Here is a 26,836-nt window from a genome sequence, read left to right on the forward strand (position 1 = left end):
TTTACTTCATATAAGACAGGAAAAAATATATAAAATAACTTCCTTTATTAATTGCAACACCACGTTTGTGGTCTATTTGCTTAAATGTGGGTGTGGAAAGCAATACATAGGAAGGACCATTAGATCCTTAAAAATCCGAATACTCGAACGCTTAAGCTTGATTATTAAAAAGGATTTTAACCACCTTGTGTCCCAGCACTTTACCAATTGTAATCAGGGCAATGTGGATAATTGTTCATTCATTGGAATAGAGCATGTACCATGCCCGATTACAGGGGGTAACAGGTTAAATATCCTAGATAGAAAGGAATTATTCTGGATTTTTACCCTCCAGACCCGTATTCCACATGGTCTGAATTCATACCGGGATATAGGGCCTCTTCTTCGTGATACATAAGCACGAGTTTGTTTTTCCAATGATATATGTGCTTTTGATTGAACAATTTGAAGGACTAGAAATTTTGACCACACTCTTCATGGATATGATTATTTATGATTAAACATTATTTATTGTCTTGTTCTTAAATATTTTATGTCTTACATATTCTTTTTGTCCATGTAAATGTTGGTCTATAATTCAGTCCAGTTTGCAACTTTTGTGTAGGGTGCCTAACATTTGTTTATCATTCTCAAAATAGAATTACGTTAGAATATATATATTTTTTTATTTCTAATAGAGGTATTCTATTTGTCACTTCAGTCTCTATATACTCCTTTCTTACATCGGTTTTCTAAGATTATAACAATCATTATGTTCTACAAATGTTATCAACTATTGTGTATATTATTATTTATTTTTCACTGGATGATTAGGTACACGATATATTATAATAATTATCATTTGTTGATTGTTTATTCTTGAATAAGTCCAAACATACTTACCTTACTGTAGTAGGATATAGGCATATCCCATATCCAAGGAGCTTTTTTATTTCATTTTTATGAGGTTTTTTTTAGATGCTTGTTTGATTTATTGTGTATGTCCTTAGTTTACTTATGTCCGGAGTGTTAGTGTTCATTGTTAATAAAGTTTTTTTTGTTTTAATTTTTTTCTTGATGCCAATGATCCTGACGCGCTGACATCATAAGCCCCGCGTCATTTGACACACCCGGAAGTGGCGGGGATTGTCCGAGGCAGCGTCAGGATCATGTATTTAATACACTCCGGTGGGTAAGTTTTTATTGACCTTGATAAAGGGCTGTATACTGTAGTCTGAAACGTGTTGGTGTATTGTTTGCTACTATGATCCATTAAAAGAGCTTTATTTTTTTATCGTGGGAACCCACTCTTGTTGTTTTTGGCTTACCAGCACTGGATGTAGTGCTCCGTTTTTCTCCTTCCTCCGGTCTAAAAAATGTCTGCTTGGCGTCTCTGAGGATTTACACATTAACATGGATATTGATATCAGGTAAGAATGAATGTGTGATGGAAAACATCCCTTAATACCCATATTTACTCACCTACTAGTGAGTAGCTATTGTCCCCTTGTCACAGTTATACATATTTACAGGAGTGTTTTTTCTTCACCAGTTTTGCTGAACTTGCCCCTAACAAATTGCTCCCCAAATATTTCAAGCCGTTGCTCTCTCAGACACAGAATGTGTGTAAAATCCAACACCATCTATTGCGTCACACGACTCTGACTCACATGAGCATTATTTGTACTGTGTCTGATAACAAGCAGGAGAATTGCAAGTGCATCTAATGCAGAAGGTGAATTTCATGTCACTTGCTCATTAATTAAAGTGATGGGCCTTTGCATTTTGTTGCAAATGCGAATGTCGGCAAAAGTACAGCAACATTGTCCTCCTATAACTTTTGCTGAATTGAGCGTACAGTATACTTTCAGTGAAGGCAAATTAACTTTCAGTAAATGTTTAACCAGGTGATGAGATTAAGAATATACATTTCCAATTATAAGATTATTTTCAGGCGTTGAAATTTGTATTTGGACAAAAGGAAAAGTATTTATCATTTTTAGAACATTTGAGACAGCATGCAGTACATGCCTTCCTCAGATATACAGTACATGCCTTCCTCAGATATACAGTACATGCCTTCCTCAGATATACAGTACATGCCTTCCTCAGATATACAGTACATGCCTTCCTCAGATGTACAGTACATGCCTTCCTCAGATGTACAGTACATGCCTTCCTCAGATGTACAGTACATGCCTTCCTCAGATGTACAGTACATGCCTTCCTCAGATATACAGTACATGCCTTCCTCAGATGTACAGTACATGCCTTCCTCAGATATACAGTACATGCCTTCCTCAGATATACAGTACATGCCTTCCTCAGATATACAGTACATGCCTTCCTCAGATATATATCTAGATATTACATAGAAAGAATGGGCCAATGTGGTCACAAACGTTCTCACACAACAAAATCTATATAAAAAAAATTGGCAGCTAATACGAAGTGCAGAGAATTGAGTTTTTCCAGGACCAATTCCTAATGATTTCTCTCTTTCTCAGGCGCCTGCTCCTCAGAGATCACAGGGTTTCTGGGAGAAGATGTGCTGCTGCCTTGTGTCGTTACATATGAGGACGAATTTATACTTCAAGGCTTTGTTATTCACTGGCAGAGGGAAAATTATACGGAAGTTCACAGCTTTTATTATGGAAAAGACCATCCAGAGTATCAGGAAGAGGGATTTCATGGAAGAACGCAGCTATTTCCACAGGAATTTCCCAGAGGAAACCTGTCCCTCTTACTGAAACGTGTACGTCCATCTGATGCTGGGAAGTACAAGTGCTATGTGTTTCTTAATGATGCATATGAACATAAAACTATCTGGACAGAGCTTGTGGTTCACGGTAAGTATCATCTACTACTTTCAATGTTTTGGTGTTAATATTTAGATAGCCGGGTGGTCTGGAAGTTACAGTATAATTGATAATGTATATGTCAGTAGGGGGACTCCATTTTGTCTGCTGTAACCATTCTATACTAACACTGCCATTATGTTTTATTATGTTGTGGACTGACCTTTCACCCAAATTAATGTTGGCAGAACTCTTGGACTATGTTTGTTCAGACATAGTTTCGGAATGAGGAAACAGGAAGTTTTAGCCAAGGATGCATAGTCTAAATGTATGTACTGTTTCAGCACATCAAGCAAGAATTATGATTTCGCTCAAGACTGAGCTAACTGTAACTTTCCAACTGTAACTTTCCAGATAAGCATGTAATGAGGGAAGTAAGCTTTGCACGTATACACTTTCGCTCGGCTATAAAAGCCTGACTGTGACTATTAATAAACAGGAGAGGTTTTTGACAATGATCTTTGGTGTCCGACTCAATTACTTGCTCCTCCGAGCTGCTCGTAAGCTTTTCCTGTTCAGCACCTTAAGAGTGGTAAAGGCCTCCCGGGGGGTAATCTGTCCGAAGTAACGGAGAAGATTCCTACTTATGATGAAGTAGAGAATAAATTTACATCTGGTGTCAGAAAGTGGGGATCAAGGCGTCACGGTTGGGTAAGTACAAGATACTATTTATCTGTATATTATCCTCCCGGTGTCTCCTTATCCAGAGCCCTATTATAGATACCTCCATACTGGAAGATTTTGTTTATAAAATATATGGGTTACGGACTCATATAAGCCGGGGTTACAGTCCCTGACTGAGATAAAGGAAGGAGATATAAGTGTATATCTGGAAATACTCTTACGGTGACTGTGGAAAAGTAAAAAAAATAAATAAGACGTGGGGCATGTGTATAGACATATAATACATATATAGAAGTGCATAAGAACACTGTTTGCTCATATTTACTGTGCTGTGCTTGCTTGCATACATATATAAGATATTTTAGATAAGAAGTTATAAGAGAATTGTACTGTGTACTGGAAATGATGGGGACGTCTAACAGCAAACGAGGCCCTAGGGACCCAAAACAATCTAAAAATAAGAAAGGCAAACGTGTTAAAAATTATAGCAATAACACTGCTGACAACACTGACAACACTGACAAACCCAAACCAACGGTTACGCTTATCGTTAACCGACAATATAACCCCGACATAGAAACACCCAAAGAATATGTGTCTGCTTGCACTACGGACTATTATGTTGACCCTTTTGTTGATAATATGGCTGGCTGGTCGGAAAAAATGCAACCTTCCAACCCTTTCCCGAGGGAAGGTAGTTTTGCCCCATTCCATATGACAATGATACGGGGATTGTGTTTAGGCAGTGATCCTGAATGGATATGGTTTCAGCCGGATCCCGAGTGGGACATGACATATATGTCATTAGGTGGCCGCATTTGGGTTAAGGTGGCACCTCACAATGAGGAGGCACCACAAATTGGTAACGCAAAGTCTGAAGAGCCATTATGGCCATCCCCGCCTGTGCACCCTACACCGGTGTACAGGCGTACCCCGCATTAACGTACGCAATGGGACCGGAGCATGTATGTAACTATGTAACAGGCATACCCCGCTTTAACGTACGCAATGGGACCGGAGCATGTATGTAACTATGTAACACAGGCATACCCCGCATTAACGTACGCAATGGGACCGGAGCATGTATGTAACTATGTAACACAGGCATACCCCGCTTTAACATACGCAATGGGACCGGAGCATGTATGTAACTATGTAACACAGGCATACCCCGCTTTAACATACGCAATGGGACCGGAGCATGTATGTAACTATGTAACACAGGCATACCCCGCATTAACGTACGCAATGGGACCGGAGCATGTATGTAACTATGTAACACAGGCATACCCCGCTTTAACGTACGCAATGGGACCGGAGCATGTATGTAACTATGTAACACAGGCATACCCCGCATTAACGTACGCAATGGGACCGGAGCATGTATGTAACTATGTAACACAGGCATACCCCGCTTTAACGTACGCAATGGGACCGGAGCATGTATGTAACTATGTAACACAGGCATACCCCGCATTAACGTACGCAATGGGACCGGAGCATGTATGTAACTATGTAACACAGGCATACCCCGCATTAACCTACGCAATGGGACCGGAGCATGTATGTAACTATGTAACACAGGCATACCCCGCTTTAACATACGCAATGGGACCGGAGCATGTATGTAACTATGTAACACAGGCATACCCCGCTTTAACATACGCAATGGGACCGGAGCATGTATGTAACTATGTAACACAGGCATACCCCGCATTAACGTACACAATGGGACCGGAGCATGTATGTAACTATGTAACACAGGCATACCCCGCTTTAACATACGGAATGGGACCGGAGCATGTATGTAACTATGTAACACAGGCATACCCCGCTTTAACATACGGAATGGGACCGGAGCATGTATGTAACTATGTAACACAGGCACACCCCGCTTTAACATACGCAATGGGACCGGAGCGTGTATGTAACTATGTAACACAGGCATACCCCGCTTTAACATACGGAATGGGACCGGAGCATGTATGTAACTATGTAACACAGGCACACCCCGCTTTAACATACGCAATGGGACCGGAGCGTGTATGTAACTATGTAACACAGGCATACCCCGCTTTAACATACGGAATGGGACCGGAGCATGTATGTAACTATGTAACACAGGCACACCCCGCTTTAACATACGCAATGGGACCGGAGCGTGTATGTAACTATGTAACACAGGCATACCCCGCTTTAACATACGCAATGGGACAGGAGCATGTATGTAACACAGGCATACCCCGCATTAACGTACACAATGGGACCGGAGCATGTATGTAACTATGTAACACAGGCATACCCCGCTTTAACATACGCAATGGGACCGGAGCATGTATGTAACTATGTAACACAGGCATACCCCGCATTAACGTACACAATGGGACCGGAGCATGTATGTAACTATGTAACACAGGCATACCCCGCTTTAACATACGGAATGGGACCGGAGCATGTATGTAACTATGTAACACAGGCATACACCACTTTAACATACGGAATGGGACCGGAGCATGTATGTAACTATGTAACACAGGCACACCCCGCTTTAACATACGCAATGGGACCGGAGCGTGTATGTAACTATGTAACACAGGCATACCCCGCTTTAACATACGGAATGGGACCGGAGCATGTATGTAACTATGTAACACAGGCACACCCCGCTTTAACATACGCAATGGGACCGGAGCGTGTATGTAACTATGTAACACAGGCATACCCCGCTTTAACATACGGAATGGGACCGGAGCATGTATGTAACTATGTAACACAGGCACACCCCGCTTTAACATACGCAATGGGACCGGAGCGTGTATGTAACTATGTAACACAGGCATACCCCGCTTTAACATACGGAATGGGACCGGAGCATGTATGTAACTATGTAACACAGGCACACCCCGCTTTAACATACGCAATGGGACCGGAGCATGTATGTAACTATGTAACACAGGCATACCCCGCTTTAACATACGGAATGGGACCGGAGCATGTATGTAACTATGTAACACAGGCATACCCCGCATTAACGTACACAATGGGACCGGAGCATGTATGTAACTATGTAACACAGGCATACCCCGCTTTAACATACGCAATGGGACCGTAGCATGTATGTAACTATGTAACACAGGCATACCCCGCTTTAACATACGCAATGGGACCGGAGCATGTATGTAACTATGTAACACAGGCATACCCCGCTTTAACATACGCAATGGGACCGGAGCATGTATGTAACTATGTAACACAGGCATACCCCGCTTTAACATACGCAATGGGACTGTAGCATGTATGTAACTATGTAACACAGGCATACCCCGCTTTAACATACGCAATGGGACCGTAGCATGTATGTAACTATGTAACACAGGCATACCCCGCTTTAACATACGCAATGGGACCGGAGCATGTATGTAACTATGTAACACAGGCATACCCCGCTTTAACATACGCAATGGGACCGGAGCATGTATGTAACTATGTAACACAGGCATACCCCGCTTTAACATACGCAATGGGACCGGAGCATGTATGTAACTATGTAACACAGGCATACCCCGCTTTAACATACGCAATGGGACCGGAGCATGTATGTAACTATGTAACACAGGCATACCCCGCTTTAACATACGCAATGGGACCGGAGCATGTATGTAACTATGTAACACAGGCATACCCCGCTTTAACATACGCAATGGGACCGGAGCATGTATGTAACTATGTAACACAGGCACACCCTGCATTAACGTACGCAATGGGACCGGAGCATGTATGTAACTATGTAACACAGGCACACCCTGCATTAACGTACGCAATGGGACCGGAGCATGTATGTAAAGCGAAAATGTACTGAAAGTGAAGCACTACCTTTTCCCCACTTTACAATGCATGTTCTGTACTGCAATCGTCATATACGTGCATAACTGATGTAAACAATGCATTTGTAAGTGCTGACAGATACAACATGGATGAATGGAAAATTATTAAAAAATATGTAGGAAGGATGAAGGAGAGGGCATATCTTCTACTGTACAGTATTTTTACTGAAAGGGCATGAAGGTGAGGTGCATTTATTTGACTGACTGATATATTTTTGGGACTTTGATTTGTGACTTTGGTGAAAACAATACAGTACAGTGTTTTACAATGCTGTGCTTCCTTAGGCCGCGCGTATAGTGCCCGCGACTGGCGACCTCACCCGTCTCCGCTAGCGAAAGTTGTTTTTTTTTGCTTTGCGGCGGCGTCGCGGGCTCCCGGGCATTTGATTTGTTCAGGGGCCGTCACATGAGGTGACAGCCCTTGAAAAATCAAATATTCCCGGCTTCCAAAGTCCGCTCCGTCGCTTTGCCGCTGTCATGCTTACTATAAGCGCACGCGGCGGCGGCAATGTGTTTGTTTTTGGGCGGCATCGCCGGCACTATACGGACGGCCTTACTCAGGTCCTTGATCAGCTTGGCTTACACGCACGCACACACTCACCCACGCATGCACACACACACTCAGTCACACACACACTCACTCAGTCACGCACGCACGCACTCAGTCATGCACACACTCTCACTCATGCACACACACACACTCACCCATGCACACACACTCACGCACACACACTCAGTCATGCACACACACTCAGTCACACACGCGCACATACTCAGTCACGCACACACACACACACTGTCACGCACACACACTCAGTCACGCACACACACACACACTCAGTCACGCACACATACTCAGTCACGCACACACACTCACTCATGCACACACACTCACCCATGCAAACACACTCACTCACGCACACACACTCAGTCATGCACACACACTCAGTCACACACGCGCACATACTCAGTCACGCACACACACTCAGTCACGCACACACACTCAGTCACGCACACACACTCAGTCACGCACACACACTCAGTCACACACACGCACATACTCAGTCACGCACACACACACACTGTCACGCACACACACTCAGTCACACACACACACACTCAGTCACGCACACACACTCAGTCACGCACACACACTCAGTCACGCACACACACTCAGTCACGCACACACACTCAGTCACGCACACACACTCAGTCACGCACACACACTCAGTCACGCACACACACTCAGTCACGCACACACACTCAGTCAAGCACACACACTCAGTCAAGCATACACTCTCAGACAGACACGCACACACTCGGACAGACACGCACACACTTGGACAGACATGCACACACTCAGTCAATCACACACTCAGTCAAGCACACGCACTCAGTCACGCACACGCACTCAGTCATGCACACGCACTCAGTCACGCACACGCACTCAGTCACGCACACGCACTCAGTCACGCACACGCACTCAGTCACGCACACGCACTCAGTCACGCACTCAGTCACGCACACGCACTCAGTCACGCACACACTCTCACTCATGCACACACACACACTCACCCATGCACACACACTCACGCACACACACTCAGTCATGCACACACACTCAGTCACACACGCGCACATACTCAGTCACGCACACACACACACACTGTCACGCACACACACACACACTCAGTCACGCACACATACTCAGTCACGCACACACACTCACTCATGCACACACACTCACCCATGCAAACACACTCACTCACGCACACACACTCAGTCATGCACACACACTCAGTCACACACGCGCACATACTCAGTCACGCACACACACTCAGTCACGCACACACACTCAGTCACGCACACACACTCAGTCACGCACACTCAGTCACACACGCGCACATACTCAGTCACGCACACACACACACTGTCACGCACACACACTCAGTCACACACACACACACTCAGTCACGCACACACACTCAGTCACGCACACACACTCAGTCACGCACACACACTCAGTCACGCACACACACTCAGTCACGCACACACACTCAGTCACGCACACACACTCAGTCACGCACACACACTCAGTCACGCACACACACTCAGTCAAGCACACACACTCAGTCAAGCATACACTCTCAGACAGACACGCACACACTCGGACAGACACGCACACACTTGGACAGACATGCACACACTCAGTCAATCACACACTCAGTCAAGCACACGCACTCAGTCACGCACACGCACTCAGTCATGCACACGCACTCAGTCACGCACACGCACTCAGTCACGCACACGCACTCAGTCACGCACACGCACTCAGTCACGCACACGCACTCAGTCACGCACACGCACTCAGTCACGCACACGCACTCAGTCACGCACACGCACTCAGTCAAGCACACACACTCAGACAAGCACACACACTCAGACAGACATGCACACACTCAGACAGACACGCATACACACACACACACACCCAGACAGACAGACACACACACACTCACACTCAGACAGACAGACACACACACACTCACACTCAGACACACACACACACACTCAGTCACATACACACTCAGTCACACACACACTCAGTCTCACACACACACACACACACACACACACACACACACACACACACACACACACACACACACACAGACACACACAGATTGCAGTAGAAGAGCACCTCCTCCTCCCCCCCCCCCCCCCCTAGCCTGTAACTCACATGCAAAGTTCCGTTCTACAGCAGCAGGAGGAGGAGGCTAGATGGAGCTCTGAGGAGGAGGGAGGGGCAGGAGGGAGGAGGGAAGCAGAGGGAGAAAAGCCAGGAGCTGCAGTGCGGGCGGAATTACTGCTATAGTTGCTGATTGATGGGGCGCCCGATCTCCCCGTTCCCTCTGCCATCTGGCCCAGTTCCCCCTTACCCCTTACCTGCACTCCCGCTCAGTTAGGGATCACAATGAAGGAGGTTGCAGTATTGATTTGAGGTGCGCACGCACGCCGCCCCCTGGTGTCCGTACTCGCGAAGCATGCGTGTACGTACACAGGGGTATGGTGCAACTAAAAAGAAATGTACGTACTTGCGAGTGTACGCAAAACGGGGTATGCCTGTATTACCAAGCCCCTAACGCACCCCCACAGGATCTATTATTTCCAGATGTTCTTCCCGCACCACCGCCACCATGTGTGCAATTACCACCACCCCCATACCCCCCTAAAACACCCGTGTCTATATACCCAAATTTGGACCCCACCGTTCTAGCAGCTTTATCATACTATGCTGCGCAAGGTTCGCACCGACCTCCCGCCCCCCAACATGGGTGGGATCATGATAATCTTTATCCCCAAACATATCAACCCACCTATGGAGAGTTGACAAATACTACAGATTCAGGGGTGGCACTCCTCTCTAAGCCTTTGCCCAATATGTTCTCCTCTAAAGGAAGCCCAGACAGACAACTTCCCCCCCGCCCCTCTCAACCTGACACAGGTTTCACCCTCTGTCTCAATGGAGGTTGAAGAGAAAGTATCAGGAGTGGAATCATCTTTCCATTCCGACACACCATTGTCCCCCCGCCAACTGTCCTTGCAGACACATACGGACACTACGTCTGAGCACATGACTGAAATGTGTAAAACTGTTAAAGAATTAGCACAGGGATTCAAAACTAGCACAGGGATTCAAAACTTTCACGAAGGCACAGTCGCAAATACACTCGCCAACAGACACAGTTACCCCTCAGTCACTTATAGACACGGCTCCGGCAGCCCCAGTGACGTCTCAGTCACCTGCAGGTACTAATAACGAAAGGGTAAAAGAGATCTGTAATTCTGTTAATACACTGACTAAGGAATTTAAAGAATTTACAGAAATATTTTCTGAATCACTTGCAATAACACTTTCACCCACCCATGATACCCGACCCGCACTCGCAACACCTCAGCCGTCCCTTCAAACACCTAAAAATACTAAAACTAAACGGCAGGATGACATTCACACAGCCACTAAAACTATATATACAGAACTTCTTGAAGACGCCATAAAACTCACCATGGAAATAAGGGAAATGAATTCTCCCAGGCAGGAACGACCAATATCAACTAGGACACGACAGGCAACATTAGCAAGGGAACAGGCAGACAAACAGAATGAAAATTAGGCACAGGGTGATTTGGCGTGTCCTTTCATGACTTTAGGCAAGGAACTTTTGATACACTCCGTAGACACTACATTAATGGAATCATGGGCTACAGGATGCCCTGACCCAATAAAAAATCCTAGTGGCGCCATCAAATACCTGAAAAAGAGAAGTCAGGGATATCAGTTTACGGGAGGGGATATCAGATTTTGTTTGGATTGTTTAACTGGCCATATAGACATTGATTGGTCAAAGGCTGACCCTTACTTAGATAAAAAATATGATCAACCCAGTGATGGTACCAGAGATGATGCACCCCGTGATGGTGCATTTGTCTGGAACGATCCCCGTACTGTTTCCACATTATGGGAATTGTTGCAGAAATATTTTTTTGATCAAGGAAGATCAAGGAAAAATGTGGGTCTAATAATGACCATTATACAAAAAGACGATGAATCGGTCACAGATTTTTGCCGTAGATTTAAAAATGAATGGGTAAATACGGCAGGAATGCAATTTCCTAAGGAATCAGATGATGAGATGAACATTTTATATGTGCAATCTTTACTCAATGGATTATACGAGCCATATAGGCAAATTGTCTATATGACAGTGACCGGATGGCAAACAATGTCACCAGCAAAAATAGAGGGGGACCTAGCCATTAAGGATGGTGCAGGAGCTTTTCACGATCGTACTCCTCCACCACCACCCCCACCTGCCACTGTAATGTATGCTAATGATGGCTCATAGCAGAATTATAGAGGTAATAATAATAATTAAAGAGGCAAGGGAGGACAGAATAAAGGGGGAAGGGGACAGCAAGGGAATAATCAACGCAAGCCAGGTGTTTGTTTTAATTGCGGGAAACCAGGACACTGGAGGAATGAGTGTTGGGCCCCCCTCAGGGTAACAACCAACAGCCATTCTCACAACAAAACCAGCAGCAGGGTTATCAGGGTCAGGGAAATGGCCAACAAAGTCAGGGCTGTGGTCAGCAACACCAGGGAAATAATCAGCAGCAGAATGCCCAGGGGCAACATCAAAATGATCAGGGACAAAATGCTCCCAGCCCCAACTACAATGTTGCGTGGAACCAAGAAATGCCCTATTACCAATAGGGATGCCCGAGAACAGAAACCCTCGTCTGCCCACAAGCTTCTGTGTCTAATGGATGGTTAGATATACCACTGTTATCATTGTATGTAAACGGAAGATTAACCGACTTCCTTGTAGACACCGGGGCAACCCGTTCTTGACTCAATAAACATTCCTACAGAGGTCCAATGAAACAATCAGACGAGTCCTCTATGGGTATTGAGGGTACACGAACCAAATGTTACACCACACCTGCCTTGTCGGTACAATTGGATTCTAGATCACCCATTTCGGGTTATTCCACAATGTCCGGTAAATTTACTGGGACGTGATTTAATGGCTAAAATAAAAATTGATATAAGTATTGATGACAAGGGGGGGATTATTTTAAGTTCCCCACATCTCTCCCCCAATAATTATGATCTCTCTCTCTTTCAGCACGACACTGGCAGACTAAAAGTTCGAGGGTTAACCATGCCAGAGAGATTAGTTGAACAACTAAATAAATTGTCAAATTTTGCTACCCATGGGGATATGCCATATACGCGTATGACATTTGCCAAACCTATTTCATGTACCATCTATGATCCAGAAACAGAGATGCATGATCCCAGAGCACACACGGATGTGTCTGCTCGAATTGAAGGTGTATGGATCACACCAACTGCTGTATATATTGCATCAGATAAACGGGCCTTTGTATGGGCTCAGGGAGAGCAGCTTGTATTACAGGACAAGTATTTACCTATTGACAAAATATGGGATATAGAATGGAATCTTTATTCTGCTGACGTTCCTTTATCATTACAGGACATTGACCCACGTGTATGGGCAACATCTAGCACTGACCCAGGTCTCATCTCATGCACACCATATGAGGCCACATTAAAGCCAGGAGTAAGCCTGGTCTTCATCAAACAATACCCATTATCTGTAGAAAAGGAAGCAGGGTTAGAACCTATTATACGGGACTTACTTGCAAAGGGAGTGATAGAACCAACTGTCTCACCGTACAACACACCAGTTAATCCTGTCCCTAAACCTAAAAGCTCGCAATGGCGTTTCACACAAGATTTGCGCGCAGTCAATGAGTTAGTGCAACCATTAGCGCCTATAGTACCAGATGTCACAGCAATCATTACAGCCATACCTGCAACAGCGACATATTTTACAGTAATAGATCTTAATTCAGCATTCTTTTCCATCCCGGTGCACCCCAACACTAGATCTCTTTTTGCTTTCACCTATTAAGGTGTTCAATACCGGTGGTGTCGTCTACCGCAAGGATTTTGTGATTCACCAACGGCTTACAGTACCGTCGTGCGTATGACTCTTGCTGACTGGTGTCCGCCTGGTGGCTCTGTTTTGCTGCAGTATGTGGATGATTTACTACTCTGCAGCCAAACAGAAGAAGCGTGCACTCTGGACACTCACAGTCTGATGGAGCATCTTGCTGCTACAGGTCATAAGGTCTCTCCCCACAAGGTACAGATGGCGCAGCAAACTGTCAAATATTTAGGCTTCATACTGCAGCCAGGACAGAGACTGCTGTCACCAGAACGAGTCAAGGTAATTGCCAATCTCCCAAAACCCAAGACAAAAGCTGCTATGTTATCTTTTCTGGGGATGATCACCTATTGCCGCCAATGGATACCGAACTGTTCCCACTGGGATAACATTCTGAGACAATTGGAATTGATGCATCAGCCAGACACACTCCAATGGACGCCAGAGGCTCTCACTGCATTCACCGAACTTAAGACTGCATTGTGCTCAAGCCCTGCCCTAGGGTTACCGAACTGTAATCTGCCTTTCCATTTATTTTGCAGCGAGACAGGCACCGCGGTTGTTGGCGTACTGGCGCAGAACACGGCTCGGGCTATAGGCCGGTGGCATTTTATTCTAAGAAACTGCAGGAGATTGTGCAGGGGATACCGGCATGTTTAAAACAAGTGGCTGCATGCGCTATTCTAGTAAAAACAGTACAACCTATTGTGCTGTCACACGCACTAACCTTGCACACATCACACCAGGTACTACATGTTCTCAGGAATCTCACTACGCAGCATATGACCGCACAGCGTAGGACAGGATACGAAACCATCCTCACATCTACCTCAAATCTCACTGTCAAATATCACCCACCACACACTGGTCAAGCCCAAATTTTGACTAACCTGTTACTACATAACTCTGACATAGACAATGAAGACCATGATTGCCTACAGAACATACACAACACGACGTCAGTAAGGAGCGACTTAGAAAGTACGCCCCTTAAGGAAGGAGATGTACTGTTTGTAGATGATTCATGCTCTAAACCTGCAGATGAAGTATATCTGACAGGATTTGCAGTAGTTAGGTTACCAGACACAGTAGTCTGCTCTGAGCATTACCATTTGTTTCAGCTCAGGCGGCATAGTTAGTAGCCCTGACAGAAGCATGTAAACTATCATCACAAAATACGGTAACCATTTACACAGACTCTCGTTATGCATACGGAGTGGTACACGATTTTGGCGTAATATGGAAAAATCGTGGGTTTGTTAGTGTCGATGGTAAGGGCATATCACATGCCACATTGGTAGTGCAGTTACTGGACGCCATGTTGCTACCCAGTAAACTAGCAATTGTTAAATGTAAAGGACATGCTGGAGGAGAGACAGATGAGGCCAGAGGTAATGAGTTGGCTGATTTCTACGCTAAAGAGGCTGCACAATCACAGAATATGTTTCCAGCCTACAACACCACTATTGACACTCAGCTCAATATGGTAATGACATGCCACCTCCCAGACTATGATCTTAGAATGATACAGGAACTTGCGGAGGACAAAGACAGAGAATTGTGGGAGGAAAAGGGTTTGAGCAAAGATGAGAATGGGATTTGGACTAAGGGCACAGTGATAGGTTTTCCTAAAATAGCCAGCCCTATTTTAATCTCACATTTTCATGGAATTGGGCATAAGGGAAAGAAAGCGACAGGTGATCAGATTAAGGAATTGTTTTTAGTAAGAGACATTGATCAGGTAGTCGAGACACAATTAGCCAGATGTCTAACATGCATCAGAAACAACACGCAGGGCACACGACCCGTGAAACATGAACATCTACCGCCACCTACTGACCCAATGGAGCAAATACAAATTGATTTCAAGCAAATGCCAACAGCAGCAGGAAAGCTAAAATACCTACTAGTAATGGTAGATCAATTTAGTAAATGGGTTGAAGCATTCCCCACGACAAACGAAAGCGCAAAGACAGTTGTAAAAATATTGTGCAAAGAAATTATTCCCCGGTGGGGATGCCCACTTCAAATAAATAGTGACAGAGGAACATATTTTACATCTCAAGTAACTCAAGGAATTGCTAAAACTCTCGCTATAGATTGGAAGTTTCACATACCATATCACCCACAATCTTCAGGTCAGGTAGAAAGGACCAACCGCACAATCAAGGATAAACTGCATAAAGGAACAAATGGTACCTTTTCAAGGTGGCCGGATGTCCTTCCCGCAGTCCTTGCAGAAATCGGAATGACCCCGAATAGTACTACCAAATTGTCACCATTTGAAATTTTAATGGGGCGGCCGTTTTCAACTCCCTGGGCTCATGGTACGTAATGCCCGAAGAAAGTTGGAGACCTAGAACAAATTCAGGAGAATTATGTTTATCATTTGATACAGAAATTGAATGGCATCTATGGTGATGTTTCTTCTTCTCTTCCACTCCCTTCAGATAAGCCGACTCATCCTTTCCAGCCCGGAGACAAGGTGGTGGTCAAGCCTCTTCCCGCCAAAGGAGGGACCACAGAACCTCCATACGGACTTCCAACCACGATCCTAGCAGTAACCCATACAGCCGTATTGACTGAAGAATCATCAACATGGATTCACGCGTCTCGTATCAAGTCCACGAAGGAGTAGAGGCACGACGTCAAAGGCATCGGCTCAACTGTATATACATTATGACAATATGTAGCCTATTTCCATTATTAATATGGGTTTTGTATGACATCTATGAGAACGAAATAGCCGCTAGGGCTCACACTGGCGCCTCTATTATCTATACTAACCATAGTTCACCAGGGAGCTCTTTTCTCTGGAAAGAGCGAAATCTGTCCCCTCTTTTTCAGAGAACGGGATAAAGCTATACCCATGTACCACAGATCCAGTCTAATTTCTCCAATCTGCCAGAAAGACATTACACACGCTCCAAACGTATGGCTTCATTTCTGAAAGAAACCAAAACTAATATCTGGAAGCATTTGGCTGTTGAGGTACTGAATATGTCCCATTTCTGTTTATCCGATATGACCAGCACAACGGATATAATCACAAGCTGTTTGATAGCAGTACCCACACCAGTAGAGATTCTGTTAAAAGTGTTTAGCATAGGCAATAATGATAATTAGGCAGAAGATCATGATGTGCGACAGCCTTTCTCTGTATATGAATACTGTCGTGTCTGCCCCCAGTGTATTGGTGAAAGTTGGTCTAATATGACCCATAATATAACACAGGGTGATGTATGTTACATAGTTACATAGTTACATAGTAGATGAGGTTGAAAAAAGACGTACGTCCATCAAGTTCAACCTATGCTAAATTTAGACAACAGATACTTTATTCTATATCTATACTTACTTATTGATCCAGAGGAAGGCAAACAAAAAACCCCATTAAGGGGAAAAATTAATTCCTTCCTGACTCCAAGAATTGGCAGTCGGATTAATCCCTGGATCAACATCCTTCCCATGTATACTTATTTGGTATATCCCTGTATACCTTTCCCATCTAAAAAGATGTCCAACCTTTTTTTGAACAAATCTATTGTATCTGCCATCACAGTCTCCATGGGTAATGAATTCCACATTTTAACTGCCCTTACTGTAAAGAACCCTTTCCTTTGTTGCTGGTGAAATTTCCTTTCCTCCAACCTTAAGGGATGGCCACGAGTCCTTTGTACTGCCCGTGGGATGAATAGTTCTTTTGAAAGCTCCTTGTATTGTCCCTGAATATATTTGTATATAGTTATCTAATGACATGCAATCCTGAAAAAATAGGCAAATGTAAACAAGTACAAATGACACCCTCAGCATCCACCAATATGACCCAAATATTGTGTAATCGAACTGATGATAAATGCTTTAACGTCAACAATACTATGAGCTGCAATCACACAATAAGCACACCAAGCCATATATATTCTGTTAAACTTCCCGTGGGATGGTTGTTTTCCTGTGGTAATACTAGATATTCGTATATACCAGGAAACATCTCAGGTGGACCATGTACTCTCACCAGGTTAGGGATAATGATGTTCTCTGTAGCACCTGGCCCACATCAAACCCAAGTTAAACGATCCACTGCTTCAGTCACTGAAGATGCGATCCACAAGTGGTTTTATTATCGGAAGTCGAAATTCTAAGTCTAGCAATATCCTTTGTCGGAGTACCTGGATTAGCTGCTTATTCAGCAAAAGCAATAAGGAAGCTGGCATGTGCTGTAGCAAAGGGGTTAAATCATACCTCCCAGGCCCTAGAAGAATTAATGATAGATTTGCAATGTACACGTAAAGCAATTTTAGAAAATCGTGCAGCAATTGATTATCTTTTGCTTAAACATGAGCATGGGTGTCAGGATTTTGAGGGTATGTGCTGTTTGAATCTATCTGATCATTCAAATTCTGTGCAGAATCATATTTCCAATATCAGAGGTGTTGTTGCAGGCATTACGGAAAGAATCAACCAGTTTGACTGGACTTTTGGGTTAGGCGCATGGATTGGAGAATTGGGAAAGAAAATTATTATGGGACTGATACTTATTGTTTGCATGTTTGTAGTATTAGTTACTATTATTTCATGCTGCAAATTAATGTGTTCATCTTTATGTAGAATGATCATGCCTCCCACTAAGTCAGTTAGTCATACGTATGCTTCACTGAACGTTAATACCCCTATTCCCGGTTCCGCAACTTTAACATATAACTCTAGAACTATAACCCCCAGTGTCCCGATTCCTTTAGTGGAATATGATAATATTCAAATCCAGTACGAGAGCCCTATATCCTAAGAATTGTCATTTCATGACAAAAGGAGGGACGTATATGTCAGTAGGGGGACTCCATTTTGTCTGCTGTAACCAGTCTATACTAATACTGCCATTATGTTTTATTATGTTGTTGACTGACCTTTTACCCAAATAATGTTGGCAGAACTCTTGGACTATGTATGTTCAGACATAGTTTCGGAATGAAGAAACAGGAAGTTTTAACCAAGGATGCATAGTCTAAATGTATGTACTGTTTCAGCACATCAAGCAAGAATTATGATTTCACTCAAGACTGAGTAACTTTCCAATTGTAACTTTCCAGATAAGCATGTAATGAGGGAAGTAAGCTTTGCACGTATACACTTTCGCCCGGCTATAAAAGCCTGCCTGTGACTATTAATAAACAGGAGAGGTTTTTGACAACGATCTTTTGTGTCCGACTCAATTACTTGCTCCTCCGAGCTGCTCGTAAGCTTTTCCTGTTCAGCACCTTAAGAGTGGTAAAGGCCTCCCGGGGGGTAATCTGTCCGAAGTAACGGAGAAGATTCCTACTTATGTTGAAGTAGAGAATAGATTTACAATAATATAATATGGTATAGCCAGACCGTGAAGTGTAACATTACAGATACCATACGACAACAGCCAGATAACACAACATATTCCGTTATAACTAAGGTCTCGGGCATGGTGCCTCGGGCCGCGCTGATCCGCGCTCCTACTCTGCCTCGCCTGCTCAAGCAGGAGCTTTTTTGCGTCCTGGCAGGCGAGGCAGTGAGCGCGCTTTGGGGGCAGGGCGAAGGCGGAGCGGAGGCGTGGCGGGGCTAGTCCCTCGCTCCCATTGGCTGTTTTTGGTCACGTGACCGCCCCTCCGCTCCCCTCAGCGCCGAAATTTAAATTTGCTTGTCAGCTGAAAATGTGTGAGTCTCCGCACGCATGCGGAAGCGTGCGGAAGTGGCTGCTAAAGCAGCGCTGACCACAGATGCAGGGGGTAAGTGCATCTGCTCAGCACGGCCTGCTGTACTATGTCCCAGGCCTTAGAGTGGGAACTTTCACTTGTGTTTTGGTTATAAATACATTTCAGGCTTAAATGATTCCTCTTCAGAGTCCAGGGATAGAGATTCTCAGCATCTCAGGCCTGAGAGAAGAGCTGGGCTTCAGTCTAGCACATCCATTAATTCTCTTCATGCATTGTTACTTGTGATATATGTTTTCAGGGCCACTTATGGACATTTCTATGGTTTTATTCTCATCTTGCTACAGTACAGTATATGCATTTGCTTCACTGATTGGAGAGTTTCTAAAGGAGACATAGAGTTGTAGGGAGCAGCAGTTATAGAATTAATTGCGAGCTATAGATAGTGGTTGTAGCAGTTGATCTGGGAAGAGATTACTTGCCAAATAAATTGCCAAACTTGATTATAATCAAATCTGGTGAATCTCATGGTGATGTATTTCTGAACCTCCAGTCACTCTGTGGCTGGTACAATGAAAGAGAGATAGAAAAGAAGAGCTATATCTGTGGGCCAACTGTAAAAGTTGATTTAAAATGAAAACAAAAATACCTATAGTGTATATGAAAGTGAGGTTAAACCTCTCCTCTCGTCAATTTTCACCTGGTACAATCAAACATGATTATATATTTCCTAATTCCCATGCGTAATAAATATTCCTAATGCTTTCTTTTGATCACTGGAAAAGAAAAAATGTGTGGTGCTCTAAAAAAGAAGCCAATCAATTGTATAAGCAAAAATAAAGTTCAATAAAAGTTCCTTTGGTATACACCCCTGAATAATGAATTGGGGATTTACCAACCCATAAACAGGTGGGGATAATCACTCCTCCATTGTAATCCGACTAGTAGGCAAAGGTCCCCACAAGCAATGCAGTAAGAGACCTCACAATAAAGTGTCCAAACATTTAATATCGGAATGGAGGACTTGGCAATGTGATAAGGAATAATGAACTCACGTTAGGGTTGGTGATATCCTCCTGGATCTTCAATCCTTCTTGCACAGCAGGGGGTGTGCTTCCGTTTTTTCAAAAGCATGTAATACAAGGTGGTAAGAAAAAATAGGCACTAATACCCAGGAAACAAAAAGAAGAAATGATGTCCAAGAAAGCGTGTACCCATAAAACTGATGGTATTTAATGTATTATCCAGAAACAGCTACATCACAGGGTATACAAACCCGCATCAACACGTTTCGAGCATAAGCGCTTTTTCAAGGTGACTATTTAGTGTACTCACCAGTCCATTTAAATACCCATGATCCGCGCTGTCATCCACTCCCCGCTCACTTCCTGAAACCATCGGGAGTGACGCGGGCGTGATGACGTAAGCGCGTGCCGTGGAACATACAAAGTATTACAACTTTATTGATCAATTAACACAAAAACAATTTAAAAAAAAACCCATTAGAGTACTCGGTGTATCCTTCAACATAGAAAAACAAATAACAAGAAGACAGACTTAAAAAGAAACATCATAAACTTAAATGAATATCTCTAATAAAAGAAAGAAAACACCTAACAATAAGATGGACAAATTAACCAATGTATAAACACATATAAAGCTATAGTAGTATGGAATAACCATCGGTGTACATACTGTATATATATGTAAGATGTCAACATCTATTGAAAAAAAGGGTCGTGTACATAAACTGTAAAGGAAACTGGAAATGAAACTACTGAGGGTGATTGTATAGATTGTTATATAATGAAAAAGATGTTTTAATAAAAAAATATTAATATGTTATAGTTGTTTTTTTCAAGTTATTTTTTTCTCACAAACCATATGCTTGAACAATATATTATACCTAATATCCACACCACATGATTATGAATATAACAATAACATGCATGCATGCATGGGGGTGAATATATGTATGGACAGTGTATTCGATTGAGGAAATTAAGTCAAGAAGATTGATCTGATGGTAAGTGAGAGAGTGCGGGCACCTATATAATGTCAATCTATACCCTATATGGTAGCCCAACTGCCTCGTACTGTATAAGAAAAAAGAAGATTATCAATGACCATGAAACTCATTTCTCCAGACAAAACATGCATGACAACCCCAACAAATTCAAAAGCAGTTGATACAGTAATTATTGATTAATGTAGATACGGTCCCAAATCCCAATCAGAGTTGAGACCATAGGGTATTCTGGTTTTCAATGTGAAAATCCAGTAAAGCTCTCGTTTGTCCAGAAGTTCTACCCTATTTCCCCCTCTGATGGGATTGGGTACGTGTTCTATTCCTATATAAGAAAATGTATCAATGCTTCCTAATTTGTAATTAGTGAAGTGTTGTGCCACTGGGTGAACAAGATCTCCCTTTTTAATAAGTCTCATATGTTCTCTAATACAAACTTTCAGTGCGCGTGTGGTCCGGCCCACATATTGTTTGCCACATCCGCAGTTCAGAATATAAACCGCGAATGTGGTATCACAATTAATAAATGATACAATAGGGAAATTAAACCCAGTGACAAAAGATGTGAACGTTGAATCTGATAGCATATGTTTGCAGGAAATACATTTTAGACATTTAAAACTACCCTTTGGTAACCGTCTAGTGCTAGTGTTTTGTTTACTTGAGAATAGACTCGTGGAGACTGAATTAGCAATGGTTTTGGCTTTCTTAAAGACAAACCGAGGACCCTCCACATACACTTGTTTTAAAAGAGGATCCCCCGAGAGTATCTCCCAATGCTTTTTAATAATGTACTTAATTTGACCTACTTGAGTATTGTATTGGGTAATAAATAAAGGATTATTAATACCCATATTACTATTTCTGAGGGATTTTTTTCTTTGTTTGACTAATAGGTCTTCCCTGGTTATGCTCTTCACTTCATCTAGTGATTTTTCCAGATCCGTGGGTGAGTAACCCCTATCTTGGAATCTAGTCAGAAGTTCAGAGGATTGTTTAATAAAATCTTCATTGTTGGAACAGATTCTTTTTAATCTTATTAATTGACCCTTTGGAATATTTCTCAGAAGGGACTTGGGATGGCAGCTGTCAGCTCTCAAAAAAGTGTTGCGTGAGTTAGGTTTCCTATAGATATCTGAACTAATAAACATATTAATATTGATAAATAATAATACGTCCAGATAATGTATGTGATGAAAGTTGTATGTGTGAGTAAATTGCAAATTTAAATTATTATCATTAAGATATTCTATAAATGATAAAAGTGAATCCACACCAACGTGCCAAATGAAAATGAGGTCATCTATATCGTTTATAAAAAGTGATATATTGTCGATAGGGGTTTCTATCTCCAAACACGTGGACCGACTCCCACAAACCTAAAAATAGGTTTGCATATGAGGGGGCAAAACTAGTGCCCATAGCGGTTCCAAGTGTCTGGAAATAGAAAGCCCCATCAAACATAAAATAATTGTGAGTGAGTAAAAAATGAATACAGTCCAAAATAAATGTGCTCTGTACAAGTGACAAAGTGGAGTGCTCAAGATAATGTCTGACAGCTGCCATCCCTTGATGATGATCTATAACGGTATACAAAGATGTAATGTCTAATGTTACCCATATGTATCCTTTTTGCCAAATAATAGAATCTAACTGTTCCAACAGATCGCTACTGTCTCTAATGTAAGAGGGTAGTTCTCTTACAAAACTCTGTAAATAATGATCCACGTATCTGGAAACACCATCTCCCAAAGATCCAATACTAGAGACAATTGGCCTCCCAGGTGGGGAGACCAATGTCTTATGGTCCTTTGGGAGATGGTTAAACATGGGCACTGTAGGGTATGGTTGAAATAAAAATTCCAACTCCTTATGATCAAGAACCCCTAAATGAGATCCATCATATAGGAGTGATCCTAGTTGTTTAAGAAATTGTGGTGTAGGGTCACCACATAGTGCAGAATAGGACGACTCATCACTTAATTGGCATAAAGCCTCATCTCTGTATTGCGTCCTACTCTGGACCACGACAGCCCCCCCTTTATCCGCCCCTTTTATAACCAGGGAGTCATTGGATTTGAGAGATAATAATGCCTCCCTCTCTGGTGGAGAGAGATTCCTGAATCTGCTCTGCACGGGTGACACTTGGAGAGCAGAGCCAAGTCCCTCTCCACCAGCTTCTCAAATGTGGCCAAAAAATGTCCCTTCATGTGTAATGGAAAGAAGGTAGACTTCTTTTTAAAACCAGAACCAATGCTACCTAAGATGTTATTGGGATCCAATTGGTCCCTACTTTCATTCTCTTCCAGCAAAGAATTCATATCATGTGCGCAACAGTGTTCACTAAACGTTATTGAAAGTACCCACAGTATCATCTAATGAATCATCTGTAACTAGATCGATAGAATTAACACAATCAACATTTTGGGCACCCATATCAGCATCTTTTTTCTCCAAAAAACGTTTAAGAGTTAGTTTTCGCACATACTTATGTAAATCTATTGTAGCATCAAAAAGTTTGAATTTAGAGTCCGGAGCAAATTTGAGTCCCTTATTGAGTACTGATATTTCTCCCGTCTCAATCGCTAACGTATCCATCCTTAGTAGTTAGTTCTGGTTAGTGAAAACCAGATACTTTACACCCTTCATAGTGCAGAATATCCCTGTTATTAGCAGAGGAGCAGCAGCTTTTGGGGAGACACAGATGTAATAATAGCAAACAGTCTCCTGAGAACAGATAGGGATCTGGAGTGTAACGATTTACTTTCCATCAAAAAAACACCCATATTATGGGGATTATTGGTAAAACCTCACATGCAGCGTTCTTATGCTTCAAGTTGTTGTACAGCAGTATGTGCATCTTATCTGCAGCATGTCGAGTGTAGCACAGGTTATTGCACCCGGTGATACCGCAGAATATCGCATTATGATGCACAATATGACTGATTTTTATAGGATTCAATGGCAGTGATAACACAGAATATCCCAGCATATCCCCCATATTGAACCAGAGGGAGACATTACCCTGGCTGCAACTGTATCCCAAACCCATCTTTACTCGTCACTTTTTCTTGTTAACAATGATTTCGTAGGATTTCAGGGCGAGAAGGGGGGGACACCCCCACTGCAATCTCCTGCCCTGCACGGGAAGCCGGGACAGGGCGAGAAGGGGGGAACACCCCCACTGCAATCTCCTGCCCCGCGCAGGAAGCGGGGACAGGGCGAGAAGGGGGGAACACCCTCACTACAATCTCCTGCCCTGCACGGGAAGCCGGGACAGGGCGAGAAGGGGGGAACACCCCCACTACAATCTCCTGTCCCACGCGGGAAGCTGGGACAGGGCGAGAAGGGGGGAACACCCCCACTGCAATCTCCTGCTGCGCGCGGGAAGCGGGGACAGGGCGAGAAGGGGGGGATACCCCCACTGCAATCTCCTGCCCGCACGGGAAGCCGGAACAGGGCGAGAAGGGGGGAACACCCCAACTGCAATCTCCTGCCCCACGCGGTAAGCCAGGTAAGCGGGGACAGGCGAGAAGGGGGAACACCCCCACTGCAATCTCCTGCCCCGCGTGGGGAGCGGGGACAGGGCGAGAAGGGGGGACACCCCCACTGCAATCTCCTGCCCCGCGCAGGAAGCCAGGACAGGGCGAGAATGGGGGGACACCCCCACTATAGTCTCCTGCCCTGTGCGGAAAGCGGGGACAGGGCGAGAAGGGGGGAACACCCCCACTACAATCTCCTGTCCCACGCAGGAAGCTGGGACAGGGCGAGAAGGGGGGAACACCCCCACTGCAATCTCCTGCCCCGCGCGGGAAGCGGGGACAGGGCGAGAAGGGGGGGATACCCCCACTGCAATCTCCTGCCCGCACGGGAAGCCGGAACAGGGCGAGAAGGGGGGAACACCCCAACTGCAATCTCCTGCTCCACGCGGTAAGCCAGGTAACCGGGGACAGGCGAGAAGGGGGAACACCCCCACTGCAATCTCCTGCCCCGCGTGGGGAGCGGGGACAGGGCGAGAAGGGGGGGGGACCCCCACTGCAATCTCCTGCCCCGCGCAGGAAGCCAGGACAGGGCGAGAATGGGGGGACACCCCCACTATAGTCTCCTGCCCTGTGCGGGAAGCGGGGACACGGCGAGAAGGGGGGGACACCCCCAATGCAATCTCCTGCCCCGAGCAGGAAGCGGGGACAGGGCGAGAAGGGGGGACACCCCAACTGCAATCTCCTGCCCCGCGCGGGAAGCTGGGACAGGGCGAGAAGAGGGGACACCCCCACTGCAATCTCCTGCCCTGCGCGGGAAGCGGGGACAGGGCGAGAAGGGGGGACACCCCCACTGCAATCTCCTGCCCTGCGCGGGAAGCCGGGACAGGGCGAGAAGAGGGGACACCCCCACTACAATTTCCTGTCCCACGGGAAGCGGGGACAGGGAGAGAAGGGGGGGACACCCCCACTGCAATCTCCTGCCCCATGTGGGAAGCGGGGACAGGGCGAGAAGGGGGGGACACCCCCACTACAATTTCCTGTCCCGCGGGAAGCGGGGACAGGGCGAGAAGGTGGGGACACCCCCACTGCAATCTCCTGCCCTGCGCGGGAAGCGGGGACAGGGCGAGAAGGGGGGACACCCCAACTGCAATCTCCTGCCCCGCGCGGGGATCGGTGGGAAGCCAGGTAAGCGGGGACAGGGAGAGAAGGGGGAACACCTGCCCCGCGCGGGAAGCGGGGAGTAAGGGGTCTTGCAGGGAAGGAGTAAGGGGGCTTGCAGGGAAGGAGTAAGGGAGCTTGCAGGGAAGGAGTAAGGGAGCTTGCAGGGAAGGAGTAAGGGGGATTGCAGGGAAGGAGTAAGGGGGCTTGCCGGGAAGGAGTAAGGGGGCTTGCAGGGAAGGAGTAAGGGGGCTTGCAGGGAAGGAGTAAGGGGGCTTGCAGGTAAGGAGTAAGGGGGCTTGTAGGGAAGGAGTAAGGGAGCTTGCAGGGAAGGAGTAAGGGGGCTTGCAGGGAAGGAGTAAGGGGACTTGCAGGGAAGGAGTAAGGGGGCTTGCAGGGAAGGAGTAAGGGAGCTTGCAGGGAAGGAGTAAGGGGGCTTGCAGGGAAGGAGTAAGGGGGCTTGCAGGGAAGGAGTAAGGGGACTTGCAGGGAAGGAGTAAGGGGGCTTGCAGGGAAGGAGTAAGGGGGCTTGCAGGGAAGGAGTAAGGGAGCTTGCAGGGAAGGAGTAAGGGGACTTGCAGGGAAGGAGTAAGGGGGCTTGCAGGGAA

General features: G+C 44.9%; 1 protein-coding gene across 2 annotated transcripts in view; it reads left to right on the plus strand.

Annotated features, from left to right (window-relative positions):
* Positions 1-19,075, plus strand: part of LOC142494819 (CD276 antigen homolog) — a 44,993-nt gene extending 25,918 nt beyond the window's left edge. For both annotated transcript variants that reach the window (XM_075599342.1, XM_075599344.1), the window contains exons 3-5: positions 1,311-1,409; positions 2,487-2,828; positions 16,335-19,075. In XM_075599342.1, coding sequence (XP_075455457.1) covers positions 1,311-1,409; positions 2,487-2,828; positions 16,335-16,522 — 629 coding nt within the window. In that variant the 3' untranslated portion in view covers positions 16,523-19,075. The remainder of the gene's footprint in view (positions 1-1,310; positions 1,410-2,486; positions 2,829-16,334) is intronic.
* Positions 19,076-26,836: the final 7,761 nt, after the last annotated feature.

The sequence above is a fragment of the Ascaphus truei genome, chromosome 5 (assembly GCF_040206685.1).
Source record: "Ascaphus truei isolate aAscTru1 chromosome 5, aAscTru1.hap1, whole genome shotgun sequence".
In the NCBI taxonomy this organism is placed as follows: domain Eukaryota; kingdom Metazoa; phylum Chordata; class Amphibia; order Anura; family Ascaphidae; genus Ascaphus; species Ascaphus truei.